General features: G+C 38.6%; 1 protein-coding gene across 1 annotated transcript in view; it reads right to left on the minus strand.

The window, feature by feature from the left end:
- GMDS (GDP-mannose 4,6-dehydratase) overlaps nucleotides 1-20,778 on the minus strand; it is a gene marked incomplete at its 5' end in the record, with an annotated part of 421,709 nt that overhangs the window by 351,487 nt on the left and 49,444 nt on the right. Inside the window, 2 exons of the mRNA XM_080610674.1 lie at nucleotides 3,369-3,456; nucleotides 7,104-7,148. Of these exons, the coding sequence (XP_080466800.1) occupies nucleotides 3,369-3,456; nucleotides 7,104-7,148 (133 nt within the window). The remainder of the gene's footprint in view (nucleotides 1-3,368; nucleotides 3,457-7,103; nucleotides 7,149-20,778) is intronic.

Genomic DNA, 20,778 nt, shown 5'->3' on the forward strand with positions numbered 1-20,778 from the left:
GCAGGTCACAGTGTATTCTTCAAATTTGCTTTTACATCTGCATTGCTTGAAAAAGGACAGTTCTGAAAGGTCTTCAAGACCCATATGAAGTTGTGACTAATAAATAAGGGAATGGTAGTGCAACTCTTTCAAAAGAGAGATAACTGTGATTAAGTATGTATGCTGGCAAGCAGGTTATGACCCCTTTTGTGTATACACATTGATTATCCATGGTGGGGGCTGCCTTATTGCCATCAGTCCTATACAAACTGCTGGTATAACACTTCATTTCCACTTGTATGGAATGCAACTTTCCTGCTTTCCAAATGAAATTCAATGCATGAAACCAGTTCTGCCTGTGGGCCACAGCATGCACAAGATCCCAAATGGTTACAGGATAAAACTACTCTGATATTGATTTTAACCTGCAATCTTCAATACTGTTGGTGTCCAGACCACCTTAACTGCTGCATTTTTCTTGCAATGCTAAATAGACACCCAGAGTAAGCACTAACTAACCTATATCTCTGACAGCAGTTAACACCTTTTTTAAGAACTCTCTGGGCTGGTGGGAACAGGGAAGAGGCCAAATCCACTACCCTTTCTTTACCAGAAAAGAAAGCTTCCCCTAGGCAACAGGAGACCCTCTTCTGCTGCTGCTAACCTTGGCTGGGAGTTAAATAAAATCACCTTGCCAGCTTAGCCATCCTTTCAGAGAGAATGGAGCAGATGACATTGTTATAAGAGGTCCAGGGAGCAGCAGCAGCTCTCTGGAAGCCTTAGGGTCTGAAAGAACAACTGGTTCCTCTCCAGCCTAAGCAGCAGCTGAGCAGGAAAGACAGTCAGGCTCTCTCTTCCTACACCAGACACATTCAGTTCTGACACCATTCCCAGGCCAGAGAGCAGTCTCAGAGCTTCCCAGGGAAGGTGGGCTGCCAGCCACGATAAGCCAAGCATCAGAAATCCCCTTTGAGAGCTTTAAATTTAAGGTAGTCATGGGAGGGTAATACCCATTTTGGTCTACAATCAAGTCTTTAAAGGTTCTTGTCCAAAACGGCTTTTCTGAATGGGAACATGATGCTTCATTCATTTTCTGACTGATGAAAAAGAGGTCCTTCAGGAGTAATAGGCTAAGTGGAAAGGCTTACTAGAAATGGAGTTTATTTGGTACAAAGATTTATAAACACAGGTTAAATGTCAAAACCTTTGGGGTTTAGCAGTATTATCCAATCTATAAACCTTAGCAAGCAATAGCTGAAGGGCTTGCTTCAGGAACCAGCTTGTTTTCCTTCTTGTTCTCCCTATTATTTTTTTATATAAAGAGGTTCACTGTCTAGGAAGATCATCATCATGCACTGTGTAATCAATTCCTCATGGGAAGAACACATACAGCAAAGACAAAATTAGGGTTTGCTCACATCAACCACTATTGCTTCTTCGCTTCCTCCAGCACTGCCTGGAAACCCATTGTTTCCAAACAGTTTCCATGGAGCAGCTTTTCCTGAGATTCCAAGTCCAATTCCTTCTCCTCCTCCCATTCATATGGCTGCATTCCTCAGTTAAACGAAAATTAGATAAAAAGTGAGGAAAAACATTTAAGGTCCGCTTTCTTTTCTTTTATTCCATGCCTTTCCTTAAACGCTCATTTACATATTGATCATGATCTGCATTGCCTTTTCAAATCACTTTTCATAGTCACACGATGGTCCTCACAATGCACAGGTTCCTATTTGATTTGTCTTGCTTCATTTTACCTTGTAAGCCCTGAATATAATTCACAGGAAACACAGCCCTTGCACTGTCCTTGACAGAAGCACAGGTTTCAGTATTCTTCACGAAGATACTTTATTCAATTTTACCCTTCTCTCAACCAGCTATTTTAAGGAGCAATGTACAGTAAGTAGTAACTATCCACAGGTTTAGGATGTGTTTTTTTCTTTTTTTAAATTACAAGTAATGATCAAGTGAACTCTAAAAGTTGCATTATATCTTACAATTTGATAAAATTAGGCTCTCTTCAACCATGGGGGAAGCAGACTTAAAAATACATGAGACGGCATAGAGATATTTAGTGTTAATAATAACTTAAATTGGACTATTTAGGACACTGTCATTCTGTACAAGTCTACAAAATATGAATAGTTTAGAGAACTATATGCTTGTTAAAATGCTCAATCCTGCTGAACTGGAGCCATCCAACATTTGAGCTTCTCATTAAGTGACCAGTTAACCTTCTTAAAGTACTCAAAACAATTTTTGCAAAGCGTACACTGAAGGCAATAATTTTAGCTTCCAAAATTATCGTCGTAACAGAATAGAATCATAGAATACAGTAAGTTGTTAGCTAATTTCCAAAAACAAGGCCTTTCCTTTAGAAAAAAAAAATGGTATTCATTTCCTTGGGTGCAGAAATTCAGAAGATTCATTCCTCCTGTCATCAGTAGGAACTGACCATGTCTTATTCATGCTGTCATGCAGGCCGTCCCCAAGCCTTCACCTCCATCAGGCACTAAGAAACTCATGAGGATACAGAAGCGGAGTACTTAAGATAACTGCCTCAAAACCTCCCACATTTTACTATTCTGATAGCTCAGTGTTTTTAAACTCCTTTAGCTTTTTGCAGACTCAGCAATTTTCTAATTGCTACTGCCTAGGTACGTGTGAACTGTCACAGCATTTCCACACAATTCCTTATAGAATCATAGAATAGTTAGGGTTGGAATGGACCTTAAGATCATCAAGTTCCAATCCCCCTACTATGGGCAGGGGCACCTCACACTAAACCATGTCACCCAAGGCTCTGTCCAACCCAGCCTTGCACACCACCAGGGATGGAGCATTCACAACTTCTCTGGGCAACCCATTCCAGTGCCTCACCACCCTTACAGTCAAGAACTTCCTCCTTATATCCAATCTAAATTTCCCCTGTTTACATTTTAACCCATTACCCCTTGTCCTATCACTACAGTCCCTAAATGAAGAGTCCTTCCCCAGCATCCTTATAGGCCCCTTTCATATTTTCCCCTCTTGGTAACTCACACACACAAGAATATCTATGTTTTGTGTCACATTTTTATCAGAGAAAGTCATCACTTTCCTTCTGAGATAGAGCAGCTAGCTAACACAAGCAGAGAAAAGGGAAGCTTAGGTATCAAGTGGCTTTTTTACTTGTTCGTTTGTTTTAAATAACCAACCCTAAATCAAGCACAGCTTAAAAATAACTATTTGTTACTAACACTTACATAGAGGAAACTGGGATTCCCTTCCTGCTCCAGCGGATCTTTCTCCACCAACACACACCACAGACTAAAACCCAAACCCCTCGCCCAAAAAAAAAAAAAACAAAACCAAAACCCAAAGTCACCTTAAATATAAAAACAAAGTCTTACTTCCTTCAATGTGAGCCTGTGGGTTCTTATAGAGATGTTCAATCCGGCCTGTATTAAAAGAACTAGACCGACGAACGATGCCATGCACCTGAGGGGTTGAACAAGGAGAAATACAAAAGGTAAGCGTTAAGTGTTCATTATCATCACCTCTCTTTTCACATACATAGGCCTAACCCTTCCATAAGGTAATCAGAGCTTGTCTCTATTTCTAAAGACAGACAATTATCCAAATCATAACTAAATAGTTGGAGGTGAGCTCTGATGCTGTCATTTACTTTCATACCTCTGAGTGGTTTCACCTTCTCCCTTGTTGACACCACTAGCAGCCCAAGCATCACAAACAGTACAGGAAACACTGAACTGCCCTAAAGCACCATCTCCTAGTGAGTAAGACTTGTCAGCACTATTGGAGTTGGAGAAGCAATATGTGAATCCTGAGATAACCACTTCTCCCTGGCTGCAGAGAAGTCTTTCTGGAGCCAGAGATGATGGGCATGGAAAAAGCAGCAGCAGGAGATCGGGCTAAGGAAAGGAGAGTGAGGGCAGAGAAGAGAGAAGTGGAGAAGAAAAAGACAAGGGGAAAGAACACGCAGCAGCTGCAATGCCCCAAAATATTTTAGAAAACAGCTGTTATTCACTTTCTGGGGTGGTGGAAGAACAGCCAGAACAGTCAGTGCTTTTTTATGGACCTCATGAGTCAGTGTTCTCCAGTGGGTTACAAGACACACAGGCAAGCTTAAGGCTGAAACGCAGGTTGGGTATTTCCTTTAACCAGCCATGATAAATAAGACTAAAAAAACCCACTGGTTCTGACTAACATTAATGAAAAGCTCATTTGTGTCTAATACATTAGAGAAATTGTTCAAACACTGACCCTGTTTCTTCCTTATGTAAGATAGCCCCCTGCCTGCTGACAAAATTCATGTTAGCTTGGGTTACCAGCTGCACAAGTTGTGCTTGCACAAGTGAAATCAAGCTTCAGCATCTGACTGTCCTCCATTTCTCCCTGCCCGTTATTTCTGAGAGTGATCCTTTACACTTTGATGCATCCTACATTCGGCTGAGTTGGGCCATTGCTTTACTCTCTTACTTCAATGTTAACTTGTACCTGTGAGAATATACCAGCAGGAACAGAGAGGTTTTGGGGGTTTGGTGTGGTTTTGTTTTATTTGGGGATTTTTGTTTTACACATAACACAAGCTATGGTTATTGACACTTCTTACTCCATCTTGAGTCTGAAACTTGACTGAATAAAAAGGTATGCACAACCACAGACTGAGACCAGTCGACTGTTGTAAGGATGACATTCTGTGGCAAGATCCCTAATAATAGCTGAATAGCTTCATCTTCACAACTTGCAAGTCAAATTTATGATGTAATTTTCTTTGCATAAAATCTTGTGTGCCCAGCCACACAACAGGCTTACATCATGCCCTGTTCTACAATTCATGTGCTAAACTTTCCACAACTAAAGTATTTCCATTTTGAGAATCAATGGGAAAGTGAGAAACATGGCCTGCCAAAAGAAATTTCCTTAAAATAATGAATTTATAAAGATAAATTTTCATAGTTATGTGGTTAAAGTTATGTGGATAATTTATAGCAACATAAGGTTTACGGAGAAACACTTTCAAAAAAAGTAACTTCTATAACAACTTCACTTTCACACAAGATGCTGGAAATACTTTGATTACTCAGATGCACATCTGTTTTGCTGAGTAAAAAAGCAGACTGCAGTTTTAAAGCATCAAATTATTCTAAAGGAAGCTAACTGAAGTGAAGTCCTCTACAACTCTTCTAGCAAAATTAAATGTTTTGGCTTAAAGTCCTGATGAGAGTCTTCCTGAGCTCTCAATTATCTATCTCTGAACGAAGTCACCCTAAAATTCAAGTTCACACAAACAATTGACCAATAAGTCAAATCTTGCCAGCTCAAACCTTGATGAAAGACGGTGCTTGCAAGAGCTTTGTGTCAGCTGAATGACGGTGATACCGACATTTAACCAATGAGATGTGCTAAATACAATCACCCCAGGACTGCAAAAAGTTTCAGCAGACAAACAGACCCAGAGAATCTGTTGCATCCAGAGATAACAAGAAAACATGCAAACCTAGCTTCTTTTTTCTATTCTTTTTTTCCTCCCACTCCTTTTTCTGGTATGCACACACAAGAGAAAGAAAACCTGCCAAATGCTTAATCCATGACAGCGATATAACCGTAAAAAACCTGATGAAAGACACCTTTGTCTGCGTGGGACAGGTGAAATGCAAACTTTATGACAAACAAAAATGCGTGCAAACTGGTTAATCTAGTTAAGAATGTAAGAGCAGTGGGGTTTTCTCAACACGGACTGATCTTTTTAAAAATTCAAATTATTTAAAGAAGTCAAACGGATCATCTTTGTTAGGGAGGCGATCACTTATCACATGTATTCTTGTGTTAAGCTCATCAGGAACGGAGCTCTTTAACTGGGAACACAGGAAAGAATTCCAGCAAATAAAAAGAGTTGAGGAACAGAAAAAAAAAAAAATCTCCACACAATTATTATAACCTTTCTACTGTGGAAAGGGTTATATTTCATTTTAGCTGCAGTTAGCAGTTCCCAATTTCATTGTGGACTAGGAGAGAGCATGTGGTTTTGCCTTTAAAGAAGCAGAAGCAATCACAATGACATCTCTCTTCCTCAAATGGAATGGAGAAATAGTAAAAATAATCAATTTACAGCACACACATCAATAAGCAGATCAATCAACAAACCAGAAGAAAGGATGGAATGAACAAGGTAAGATTAACCATGCTCAAAAGCACAGAAAGAACACACTGGCTGAGAAGAGACCTCTTACTAAACTCCAAAGCACTATTAGAATAGGAGTAATAAAATACAATATTAGAACAAGCATTAACTCACTAAAACCCCAGAAAATACTGCATTGTAGACAGATCAATCTGACCAGCCCTTTCCTTTCATTATCATGCATTTTGGAAGAGTCTTTCATGACTAAGAAGGCAAACCTTCTTATATATATGCCCACAACAATTCAAAATCATCAAATCATACTATAATAATGTGATTGTTGCTTTGCTGGGTCACCAAAAACATGATCTTGCCAGGGAAATTTTTGCAGCAAGTAGTTAGGAATCAGACTCCCTTCATTTTAAGGAAAAGGTAAATGAAAATAATAATATTAATCAAGGATACAATTAATCTAAGAAAAGGGGTGGAAAATAATACTATGTAACCATATTTTGATGGTTGGTTTGGGGTTTTTTTTTTCTTTTTCCCCTTTTTTAAACAGAGAAAGCAAAATGCAAGGTTTTCATCGCCGAAGTGTAACTGCCAAAATAAAAGGGCCTTTAGAGTGGAGAGAGAAGGGGGGAAAAGAGAACAAACAAGAGATTCTTATTCCTTTATGTGATACATTGCATCATAAATTATTGCCTAATTCCTTACAGTTTTGGCTCACACAGGTCGCTGCTTATCTGAGTTGGCGGGAAACATGCAAAGCAGCTATACCCTGAGGAGAAGAGGGAATCCACCAGTGGACATTAGATGATAAATAGTACAATAAGCTGGCATGATTACAGGCCGTGTTGCACATTCCTCTCCGGAGTTTTGATTTGTTATCTAGGGCTGGAGTGGAAAACATACACAGGGAAGGACAGAAGCAGAGGAAGCTGGAGCTGCAGCATCCAGTCAACTCCATCAGCCTGCAGCCGGTCACCGAGTCACTCACCTCGTAGCCTTTTTCCAGCAGGAACTCAGCCAAGTATGAGCCATCCTGGGAAGAGTAAGATATAAGAAAAATGTTAGAAACACAGTGAATAGGCCTGAGAGATTTGGGCTGGTTAAAGTCTCAAAAAAGGGGGAAAAAAAAAAAATATTGCAGTGAGCTGTATTGGTAACAAGCATATACTTTGATTTCTCCAGATTTATATACCAACCTAAATATCCCACAGACACTTTTTGGTTCATTTTATATTAAGAAGCAGTATATTTTAAAATAAGTTGCTTACAAATAATGTTTGAGAACTCCCGTCTCTTGAATCTCTTCCCAAGTTCCATTATGAAGTGCCTGGGGACATCTTTCCAAAATATCCTAACCACAGTTATTGAATTTGAACTATTTTGGACATAGAGAAGGAAAAACATTCTAAAAAAAAAAATTGGTCAAGCTATGCATACTCTGCAAGCCAACGTGCCTCTGTAACACTCGGTCTCTCTCACATTTCCCTTGCACACGCACTGCTTCCACAAGCCCTCTGGAAGCAGCAATTATTCTGCCTGACCAATTGAGTTTTCAAAAACATCTCTAGCACACTGTATATTTATACTACAGAACACAAGCCACTTTCACATTTTATATATCATTGAGGGTTGAGAGTTTGGGTTGTTCTGGTTTTGGGTGGTTTATGTTGGGGTTTTTTGCACCCCCCCCCCCTTTTTTTTTTTTTCCTTTCTTTTAAATCCTTGTCAAACTTAAATTATTAAACTCGCAAAATTCAGAGACTTCAAAACTCATGGTTTTCTGAAATAAGATGATTTTCCTGGCATCACTATTGCCAGGACTATTAAATAAAATATAATAAGGAATCAGACATATTTGGTGTGTATACATATTATGCTTATGAATGTGTACACACCATCACAAACCCAGCAAAGCTTACCCCTCCAGAAGAGTGATCACTAACCAATTCAGTCAATATTACCCATGCCCAAAGAGTCTGCATCTTTTTCACTGATTTTTTGAACTTGTTCCTTTAACACCTGAGAGTATTCCTGAGTCAATTGACTTGCTACAGAAAGACCATAAAAAACATAGCATACCACCTATGCTTACATGCTTAAACTCTGTTTAATGGATCTGCTCTGCTGTGATCATAGTCAGAGACATTTAAGTGCAAAACTAAACAGACGTCTCTCTGGTTCTTTTTTTTACAAGCATGTTTCTCAAAGAAAAATCTCTCACACCTCAGATTAAATGAGCTTTTCTCATCTCATAGACAGCCTAAGGAGAGTAACATACTGAAGGAAGAAATATGAGATGCACTAGGAGGCCCTAGACCAGCAGGACTGCCAGCAGAGACTGCTTACTACATTGATGGGAAAATCATGCACAAGTCTATCCAAAATGGCACAGTGCAGTGTACAAGGTGCATGTTGCTATATGTTTAAAATTGCAACATTATTAAAACTATATGACTTTATGGTACGTTTCATAAACTCTTAGTCCAGAAAAGCTTGAAACCAAGAAAGCGACTCTCAGCTTACATACTTCCTCACTACATCTATACGTGTGTGTTCACACAGTTTTACCGTTCCATAACCCAATAACCGTCAGTCTATCACACTGGTTGGTCTGGAACACAACCAACCATGTGTGCCATGCAATCACTGGAACAGTCTATTTTCTGTATATCAACTGAAAGGAGAAATTCAAAGAATATGCAAACTCCAAAAATGGAAACTCTGGAGGCAAAGCAGCTGATGACAACTACCTTTACTTTTTTATTAGTAATTCCTCCAGTATTCATCACAGGTGGAACAGAGGGAAGAAAACTTCCCAATTCTCCTTAGTTGTTCAGTTCACTAAAGTAAATAAATACATAAAATAAAAACAAGGTGAAAGTGGGAGACCCAGAGAGTACAAATGAGATGAAAAAAGAAAGACTATGATTACTTCGGAAGTTGATGGGAAACAGGCTTGACTAGGACTGAACCCTGTCAATAAGGTCTTGTTCTTCTCACCCAGGCCATTGCTCAAACTTTCCAGTCGTCCTGGAACATTTTGAACCAGCAGTGGCACTCACTTCCTCTCCACTTCCTTTCCAGGTCTATCAAGTGATAGGGCAGGGCTTTACAATGAGTGGGAAACAGGCAGCAAGTGTGAAAGCTACTGGTTTCTGGCTCTGGCACAGCACAGCTGATTTACTGTCTGGTAATCACACACAATGCAGATTCATGCTGTCCTGCACTGTGATACCATATCGCACACAGCTCCCAGGCTTCATGTTTCCCTTCCTTTTCAGTAGAGCAGCTGTCGATACGAATGGCAATCAGAACAGTGATCAAAGTGTCGAAGCGTTTGTGGCTTGTGAGGATAGTACAGTTTCCATTTTTTCCTAATGAGGTCAAGGAGTAAACAATATTAAGCTCTATTAAGTGATTTAATCTTTTATCCATAGGAGACTGCATTACGCATATAAATTCTATTATCAAACCTACTGATTTTCATTTATACTAAAAACAGAGCTTTCAAGATTCAGGAACCACTGGACCATGGAACAAATATTAGAGGAGCTTGGCATTTAGAAACAAATCTCAATTTTTTTAGGGTTAGCACATTTTGCTTTGAGCCACATGCTGCCAACCATATCCATTCCTGAGTAGGAACGGACCAGCATGAAGTGCATGACTTGGTCTGATCTGTGAAGTTGGGGACTGGGGAAAGGGTCTTCTTCCCTTTCATAAGGGATGGTTATAGTCCTTGATCCTTTCTTGCTGAGTGTTTTACCCCAAGACTATGGTCTAAATCATCTCCTCAATACTGAGCTTAGGTGGCAGTGAGCACATGCAACCAGGAAGGTATTAGTATACCCAGAGGCCAATCTGCTCATTAAGGTAGCTATAGGTACCCTACTCCCCAAAGTCAGCCAAAAATCAAGGTGAAAAAGCAGTCTACACAGATTAGAGTGCTTAGTTACTGTGCTCCCTCCACTGAGCAATATGCAGTTCTACTTTAGAAATGCTGTCACATTTGAGAGTTTACCTCTGCTAATGTAAAGTACCCAGCTATTGCTATTCAGTTTGCAACAAATCAGCAAACTGAGGTTTTGCTAAACCCAAGACACCTCAGACAAAAGTAGGTACTTCTGTCTATGGCCAAAACATCAGTCTTAAAATAAAATAGCATACAAACTGCCTTTAAGTAGGATTGCAAGGAGACCTGGCTCTGCACAGATATGTCAGATCAGCTTGAACAGTCAAAACAGTTTAACAAGACCGACTAAACAAATCACCTCAGTTAAAATAGTTCCTCATCAGCACACTCTGACATATTAAACTTGACGAATCACTATGCTGTCTTTAGCCAAATAGCAGTTTGAAAGCACATACAAAGACTGATACTCCAACTGGCTTCCAAGACACAGCAGCAGGTTTCCAACTGCAGCTGCTTTACAGCATGTCTGTAAAATTCCCAGACAAAAGAGAACAGTCACATAAACTAGAGAGAGATAACTTAGGATGCAATATTTCATATTTAATACAGTAGTTAATGTCAAGAACTTCAATAAGCTTTGACACACTATCAAAGAAAACCTCTTCCAACAGAGTGAAGAAATTGAAACATAAACAAGAGTTAGTGCTTTGCCACAAACATCTCGAATTAAAGAGAGTATCAAGTTTGACTTGATCTGTGAGCAAAGAACAGGATCATTTAGACAGACAACTGAAAACAAGTGGAATTAAACAGACGATCCAAAATCTCCTTTATTTTGTACTGTTCTACATAAGGAAATTCCATTTGCAATGGATTTGTTCTGGACTTTGCAGAAGGCTGCAAAAGGAATCCCAATTACAAGACATCTTCTTCCTCTTCCTTTGATATTGACAGTTCCAACATCCTCCTGCTGACTCCTGGATTCAAGAACTAGGTTACATCCTACCTGAGTGTTCATAATCTATAGAACGTGACTCCCTCTTCCCGCCATAGCTCCTCTCTGCTAATAAAGAGGAGTGGAAAAAGTACTAGATGGCTGAACAAAGGAAAAGAGACCAAGAGGAGGAGGAATAGGATTCTTTTATGACTATTCCTAGAAATCCAGCAGAACTATTTGGACTATTTTTTTCATGGTGAGAAGAAGGAATTAAAATCCTAACACGAGTGATGCAAGTGTATTAAGACTGTAACTCAGAGAAGAAAGGGCTCCCACTGCAGGGGGATAGTATAAACATTTGAGAAGAAACATCCCACAGTATGGTGGTAAAAAGGGCATTCCCTACAAACATGTAATAGTAGTAAATCCCAAAGCCAAGCAAAAGATAGCAATAAATCCTACTGCAAGATCCCTAAAGAAACTCTCCACTGACAGCCCAGCTCTCTATTTTCTGAAACAACAGACCTGATTATATCAACCAGACTCCCAAACCTGACTCCCAGCCACAAAAGATAGTCATTCAAAAAGCACCACTTCATTGGATAGCACAGCAGAGAAAACAGCCCGACTACTGTGTCATCTCCCATACTCTTCATATCTTTGCAAATGGATTAGCAATAAAACCTGAAAATATAAAAACACAACACACCCACTGTCAGCTACACTGTTTGAAAGAGGTGTTGGGGTTTGATATTTCCATGATGGGCATGTATGACAAAGTATCTATCCATTTGCTAAATGCTTTACTTCTGTGCCACCAACATTAAGTTTTCAGACTCAACTGTTCCTTGGAAAAAAGTGACATAATTTTCCACATCACACAAAAGACCAAAGTTGGTTTTACTTATAAAATTCAAAATCACGTTAAGGTTCATGCCATGCCCTTAGGAATAACACTACAAAGGTGAGTTCATGGAAGTTCGAATTATAGATGGCGTCAATTATCAAGGTCATTCATAGCGATTCTAAATTCCTTTTGAACTACAAACTACATCCATGCTTTGCTGAAGTTAAATTTGGATAGGTTCAATTAATCTGTTTGGGGGACTGTGCATGAAAAGAAGGTGCACACATTCAGCTACAGGACATGGGGTTTATTTCTTACAGGGAACTTTCTGCAGTAACATCGCCAATAGTGCACTGTCACCATTTTCATTTAGTCTTGTTTCAATGAATAACCTATACCTCCATTAAAAATGTAGAGCTATGCCAGTGTGCTATGCCTTGCACAATTAATTGTTGCTTCATGAAATTTAAAGCTTTTGCACAGCTATCAGCTAACACTACTTTAGTGACTTACTAAGCTGGAGTATGGTGACAAATCCTTTGAAGCAGGGAACTCACACCACACTAAAGCAACACCTGAATGATTTTAATTACAATCCATAATAACAACTATTCATTTGTTTGTAGCACTCTGAAACAGGCTTCCTTAAAAAAAAATAAAAAAAAAATCCCTGAGTACTACAGTGTAATGTTATTTTTGCTGAAACGTGCATACTTCTAATGATTTCCAGTGATTTACAGAGGAAATCGGTAATTTTTTGCAGCTACTATAAACAGAACAGTGCTTCACTTTGTCTCAAATCTTCAAGGCAATACTCAAGGTAAAGCATTAAAGCATTCATAAAAAAATTCTCTATACTGAAAAAAGGAAGAATTATGAACTCTGAAGTATTCAACTGATTTATTAAAGCTGCCACCCTCCAAATGCAGTAGTTATTTTGCTATTTTGATTTGTATTCTGGCCAAGTAAGAATAGGAAAACAACTGTCCTTTTGTTCCTGCAGTCAAAAAGTCAAAAGGCAATAGATGTTTTTTAATAAATAAATAAATAAATCTTTCTTTGTTTAAAAACATTCTTCACTTAATTGAAAGGGTTTTGTAATGCATTAACTGCAGGACAACAAAAAAAAAAAAGTAATCATTAGCAATAACAACAGAAACATTCTAATTATATTACTCTGATCTTTTTCAATTAAGAGTTGTTTAAATAGTAAAAGAAAAGTAAAGCTGCTTTGGAAGAGTGAATCACCTTGTTATTTCCTAGTCTGAGCTCCATCTGACCTCACACACTATTCCACTGGTAAACTGTTAAGTTATATTAAGAGCTGCAAATTCAGTTACGAACAACAGCAACAAGTTTTTCTTCCTTCCTCCCTCCAGTTACCTTTATCCAAAACAACATTATTCACATCATCAATATCTATAACTATTCCTACTCTGAACCTCACCGCAGACACTTAATCTAAAGAACAAACCTCTGAACCACTCTGAAGCCAACTTGAACAGAATAAACTTGTGCAATTCAAATTTGCTCCTTAATATTAGGAGCATCAACTAGTTATTAATTTTGGATTAACTTAAGCCAACAATGGTAAGTTATGTCAGTGCAATACTGCTGTTTGGGGTTTTTTAAGTGTTGATATTTAAAAAAACTATAAAACCTTCAGGCTAAAACACATATGAAATTCTACAATAAGCAAATAGTTTGCATCTATCACACAACTCTCACAACATTTCAGCTTAGGAAAAACAAGTTACACCATCAAACTGAGTATGCAAAGAGTTTTTTCCTTATTGAAGGAACCTGTGACACTTAATGTGTTACTTCCAAATACACTTTTGTCATGGTTTCCCAGTGACAACAATCAGGTGCTTGATAGATTTTTATGGAAAACTAAAAAATTATGCCCCTAAACTCTCAGGCTGTGTGCTCTAACATTCAGAAATTCAAAATAACTACTCATTTTTTCAGATACATTCAAAGAATTATTTTTATAAAGAGGAAAAGCACCAGTAGAGAGCCTTTCTGAGATTCTGAAGAACAATGAATGCATATTAAAATCCATAATACATACTTTTTTCTTCAAATTTGAAAGTGTGTAGTACTAATATAAAAGAAACCAGTTATGAACTCTAAATTTGAGAGAAACCTAGCTATACTTTTCTGTCTTACTAATGAAACCACAGGGACTGGAGGAATGCAACTCATATGGACAGCAGTCCACACAAAAATTAAAACCTCTACTTATAGTGTTTGTAATGGGAAATCCATAACAGTTTTAAAACCCACAAGATGATTGTTTTGCCCATCCCTATTTCCTCCTATTTTCAAAAAGCTACTGGCATCAGATGGTCTTTCACTTTTCCAAAATAGTAACAACAGCTATGAACATTTTGGACATGCCCATGGTCAAGTACTCAGACTAACACTGTTGCAGCCAACTCAGGGAGAAGCCCTTCAATCTGCAACGAACGCAAGCTAACCCCAAATGCTACCCAGTGTAAACTCAAACATGCAGAACCTAGCTGGGAAGAGCAGAGAAACCAGGAACTCAGGACTAAGCCGCAGCACATGCTCTCAAAAGAGTATTTTGCACCTCAGACTTTGAAAGTTGAGAGTTGTCACAGTTACAAATCAGAAAGCCCAGAAATATTTTTTGGAGAAACAGAGTCTGTTGTGTTTAAGATGTGAATAACTTTGTGAAGTGACACCAGGAGCAAAGCAGGAAACCTTAGCATGCCATCTTTACCTTTAATTTCCTACAGTGGAAAACCGAAACAAAAGCAGTAAACTGGCTATTACTATAACTGGGGAGGCCACCTGAACTTGTGACCATACACACATCCTACTAGAAATTGTGGATCCACCTCACTCCCAGACAGAGCTTAATGGGGTTTTGTCATTTGTTTGTTATGGGTTTTGTTTGTTTGTGGTTGTGTGTGTGTGTTTGTGTGTTCTGGCTTAGTGGGGTTTTGTGGTTGTTTGATTTTTTTGGTCTTTTTTTGGTTGAGTTTGTTTGTTTGTTTGCTTTTCCCTCCAGCAGCCTAGTACAGCTGCTGAGGTTAAAGCTGCTTGCACCACTTTTACAGTCCAGGATTTATATATTTATTTTTTTTTTAATACACCATATATGTTCTATAATATAATTGTAAATAAATATGGCCTCTGTGGTAACATCTGATTGAATGAACAGAACTATTAATTAGACAGCACCTACCTTCCTCTCCAAGCAAAACCAACAGTTGGTGGAGATGCTTAATTGTATAATAAATGAACTTGCATTCAAAACATTACAGTATAGATTGAAAGTGGACATTAGATCTGATACCTCTTTTCCACATGCTAACCAAGCACCCCAATGACACATGGACTGAGCTTCCTGGTGGAAAGAAGCCAAGCAGGATAAGGATTATCTAGGTGATAGCAAAAGGATGCAATGTTTTTCCAGAGAAGGTTGCAGAAGGTCATCCTTATATTTACAGATACTGCACAAATGCCTTGTGTACCCAACTTCACAGCTTTCCCTTGTCAGCTTTGAAAGGGGAAAAAACTCACACAGCTTCATTAATTGCCAAGGTTCTTGTCTAAAGGGAATTAGAAAGGGAAAGCAAGCAGTGACGTTTGCTTATCCTATCTGTCAGGAACAGGATTTTGAACAGACAGCTACCACAAAACCACCAGCAAAATACCTTTTCCTTCAATTCATACAGTAATAAAATCACCTGCAGTTTGAGTTAGCAATAACGAGTTGTGTCATCTTCAAATGCAGTTATCAAAAGAATCCTTCCAGCTAGCTAGCTGTCATGAACAGCTTCCTATTTAAGATTAGGACAGAGATATGTCAAGATAAAGCAACTATATAGTTTAAATATTTCCACATCAGTTTTGATCCAATGAGTTACGCAGTTTTGCACAGATCTCTGAAAACAGAGCAACTATTTAAAACTTTCACAAAGCAGCCTTTGAAAAAGCATCAAAACAAATTACTCCAAAAAGTTGTTACAAACATGTCTTACTTTTAACTTCTTTCATTTGCTGTTCCACAAAACCTGAAACTAGTTAAATTTAACTGACTTTACAAGCTGCGGAGAGACTTAGTACATAGGAAACATTTTAGTCATTTTTGTCTGTATTCATAGTAACTTCCTCTAATCTCAAGGTTTCTTTGCCGTTTTTTTGAACAGCTTTGTGCCCTAGGAACTACAGGAAATATTAGGGAAACCTCCCTGTCTCTCTCACTTTGCAAACGGTTCTGTTACATTTATTCCTGGTTACAGCTTACCAAAGCCAAGCATCACAGTATCACAATGCTACTTCTTTAAAATTCATAAATTCTTTAATTGCCAAGGGACATGACAGTACACTGTAACTGAACTGCAACGAGGCAGGTTTTGTAAAAAGGCAAATGCAAAGACAATCACATCTAGTCTTTAATACAGTCATCCCTGGCACTTAGAAATGGCAACATCCTATCTTTAAGAAACACTTTAAACTTCCACAGCAAGCACAGGAAGAGAACTCCGAGTTTTCTTAATCATCAAATGTAAACATAAGAGCAAAGCGCAAAACAACCTCACTTTCAGAAACATAGGGACTCAAAATGGCCCTTTCCTTTGAACACAAAGCCCCCTGTGAGAAGATTCTCAGATATGCACATACATAAGCAGTTCCTAAAATGAAGTACGCAGGTCCTCCTTTTAATACTGTTACGAATTACAGATTAACACCTCCATGCGGCTGACTATTTGGAATAGTCTTCATGCTTCCTATTTGTGGGTTCACTTGCTTTCACCTGTGCTGAGCCAATGCCTCCAGCAAATAAAGACAAGAAGTAAGACAAGAAAAAATTTAATTGACAAGAAATCGCACCTCATAGCTCATGAATTTTCTTAAATGCTTATGCACTGAATCACTACAATATCCTCAAAGTACACAGAAAAAGGAAGCTTGCATACTGAACTGCATCACACATGGAAAACTAATTTGGGCAGCCCTTAAGGAGTTCTTCATTGCCACATCAACTAAGGTACTCCTCATCAAACCATCTGTCTTCTCTCTCTGCGTCATTCAAGAGAAGCAGCATCATCCATTTTCCTCCTATCCCTCCCCTTGAAATCTTTTTTAGAAAGCATTTAGAGGCATACAAACAGGACTGCTATATACGCACCTTATTATATGACCTATGCCCTGACCAAACTATACCATACAGTACCCTTTTGATGACCATCCTTACTCCTTAGGGATTGATTGCATTTATTTGGGGCATCTGGAAATACACTGAACAAGGTTGCAAGAGTACTACTGAGTCATTTTGTACTAGTGAACATGCTGACAACCAGTAGGTGTGCATAACCAGTCAGCTAGCTTAACTACTCTACCTCACAGAAGACTGCTTAAATGACCCCTCACCTACAGACCTTTTGGAGGAAGGTATTTATTGCAACCCAGAAAGAAGTCTACAACAGCTCTGAGATGATGGTAAAACTCCACCATCGGGATATAAAGCATCACAGCTACCCCTTCCCTCTCTCTGAGGACAGTCATGCTGCCTGATTCACAGCACTAAATCTCATTCATTCGGAGCTGCAATTAGCACTGCAGCCATCTGCTATGCACAGACTATCCATAGACGCAAATCACAGGCATCCTGCTCCTCTGGCAGAACTCCAAACAACTGTGGCTACATGTTTGCACATCTTGTTTGTTAATATTGCTTTGGCAAACTGACTGGCTAGAAGGATGCTAGCTGGTGCAAAGCTACTGCTTTCGGCTGGATGCCTACAGAGCAGTCAGCCACCTGTTGCAATTCAAGCACTCTGTGTGTATTTGGATGACCTGTGATGGGAATACCAACTTTTCTAGATCTTTCATAAAATTAGCTTGTTTCTAAACACGACAACAGTCCAAGATCCATAAGGACAATATTCGTGGGTTTTTTTTCTAGATACTTCTATTTCACTCGAGACAGTGGTTTACCTGAAGAGAGGTACAAACTTGAAAGAAAATGTTCCCAGGTATTCTCATGTACTTTTGTAGGGCAATCTCAACCTGAAAAACTAATTTAGCAATCAAGTGACTAAAATCTGCATCTGAAAGTAAACGGCAGGGGTCTTAGGGAGGGGGCAAACAACTCTAAGCACAGGCAGACAAGGAGGGGTGCTCATCCTGCTGAAGTGTGACATAAGAATTCCTCCAAAATTACTGGGATGGGACAAGGAAACATTGAGCTTGCTATTCTCCTGCTGACATGCAGGAAGGTAAAACTGTGAGATGCAAGTAAAAGTTTTTCTGCAGATCTATTCAGTGAATGCTATGTTTTCCCACAACTATTGTCATATTTTGATTTTGTTCTGCAACTTTCCTTAAAACAAAAATTTTACCCAAAAATGTTGGGGACAGATATCTATTTACTCATTCTTAATGCATTTCATGCCAAGCTATGGATGCCAAGCTGTGGTTTTCTCTGTCTACCCATGCTTACATAAATGTGACATGCAAGAAGCTCATATCTAATCAGTAAAAAGCATTTAATGTTATCTTTCATAAGAACAGTTTTCCAAGTGGCTCATTTACATAAAAGCAGGAGCTAGGCACACTTCTTGAACAGGAATCATTTATGCACAAACATTTAACGCACAAGTCAAACTTTTGTGATCTATGAGAATTCAGTTTCCATTCAAAGACACACAGAAACAAGTGGATGTATTCCTCATTGGATCACCCCATACTCTTGACAGCTTAGTTGTTTTATACTTCACTGATGCAGAATCCTAATGATTCCTTAGCATCATGCTGCTGCCTTCCCCCTTTCATGAAAGCTAGCAAACTGTAAACACTCAATTTATATTTAACTTTCACATCAAATGGGGAAAAATTCACCATGTTGAAACTCAGTGGTCCTAATGATGTTTTGTGGAAAGTGGTCAGGAGGCAGCCAGCAGCACCGGTATTGGCAGTCCCAGATGCTCACAGGAAAACCAACATAAACCAGTATCTTACACACTCTATTTTACAGCCTTCTCCATCCTCAAGTACTTATGCCTAGCAGTTAATAACAAGGTTAATGACATCTTTGCGAGATAGCTCTTGACTCTGCGCCTATGTTTGTTTACAGCTTGAGGAAAATCCTGATAGAAATGCATCCTCCAGTGCAACTGGCTAGACTAGTAGGGCAACACACTAGAAAGAATGCTCTTTCTTCCCTTTTTAATGCATAGCAAGGCTGAGTAAAACAAATTACTCTTGCTGATGCCATCCAGTTCAAGTGCAAATTGCAAAGTTGTTTCCACAATTTTTGTGTCGTTCTCCTGAGAACTAAAGCACTAAAGATGCTGTTGTAACAAGAGGTAAAGATTTAAATGCACTGTCCCTGGTAGTTTAAAGCATGCAAAGAACACTTCTGTGAGGCCTCGACTTTTGTCTCTGGCGTGATTTGTGTTTGAGCTCACCCAGCAACTTAGATTTGGTTTTAAGCCTTTTTTTGCCCTAAGCATAAGATTAATGATTATGCATGGCACTGCTTATAAAACACCCTCAAATGCTACAGCAATCTATGCACATAGTCCTGAAAACAGGTATCAGGAATGAAAACTGGTTAAAACGTGTATACAAGCACATGTTTCAGCAGAAATTCGTAAGCACATGTAACCTGTTAGAAGGTGGAAAGAAGCAAAGGATTTTTAACTGCAGAAATATTAATCAGTGGCACATTCATATGTTTTTTACAGAACAGGAATGAGCAAACTGATGTTAAGATTTCTGGAAACAGTATAGTAACTGCACCAGCACATTTTGAGTTTAACAGATTTGCTGAAATCCAGAAGAAAAGCTTGACTGAAAAATGAAAAGGCTATTAAAGTAATGTTAACCTCACAAGTCTCTATTGGATCCACTATTCGTAGCTCATTCAAGGATTACTCAGCTAACTGACCCTTGACAGTGTTTTGTGGGACCTTTCTTAATCAATTCACAATTTTAATGGATGGTTATACTGACACTAATAATATTTTATAAATAGAGCATGGAAACAAAGACAGACCTATGGGGTAACCAAGTCAGGGAGCAGTACTAAATCAAATGCAAGGCTCCGAAAGAAACATTCAGCTTCCCTGTCAGCAATCATTGAGTACATTGTAGAGCAGCTGGCAAGATCTTCTATTGCTTCTCATCACTTCTTTCTCTGGCCTTCTCCTTTATAAAATTATTTCCCCTTGATATCACCAGACACACAATAACTGGGCTAAAAAATTAAGCTTGCTGTCTAAAGCAATCCTCCCACCTCTTCTCTCCATCTGGAGTTCAAGCCTATACAGGACTATTGCAACATTTCTGGAGGGTTTTTCTTATTATTTCTTCAGAGAATAAGCTTCTTTTTAACTCTTATGAGCAAATTGTCAATACCCATGAATTGGGAATACTTTATTAAAATAAACCAACTGGAATTTATATAGCTCTACTGCTACATATGCTATTGTACACTACATATATTATGCCAATAAAAATAAACTTGTTAAGGGCCAAGCTTGTGACAGAAATGCTACAAGTTATTACGAAAAGGGAAGAGGGAATAGAGAGAAGTCTAAGCATGCGAGATACTACACAGGAATGCCTTATTCTTAGAATTGTTCTGATTCTCTAAGCTTCAGAGTGTCATATTTTGTGTTCAGGGAAAGAGTTGTGTAATACTTTATAGTGATTTATGTGGAAAAAATGTTATGGTACAAGCTATTCAGCTTCATTTTACTTTCTACACATTGCATAATTTACAAGAAAAAGACAACACAGATGTGAGAAGAAAGTTTAGCATGCATTTAAACCGAACAGTTCTCTTTTCCATAACTACCCAGAACTGTTCTTAAAATTTCAGACCCATGGACATTCTTTGCAGGGCTTTAATAAGAGAAAGACTTATATATAAGCCTAGCCACACATTTCCAGGTTTGGGAAAGAAAATGATCCAAGGTACT

Source organism: Psittacula echo (genome assembly GCF_963264785.1).
Source record: "Psittacula echo genome assembly, chromosome: 2".
Taxonomy (NCBI): Eukaryota; Metazoa; Chordata; class Aves; order Psittaciformes; family Psittacidae; genus Psittacula; species Psittacula echo.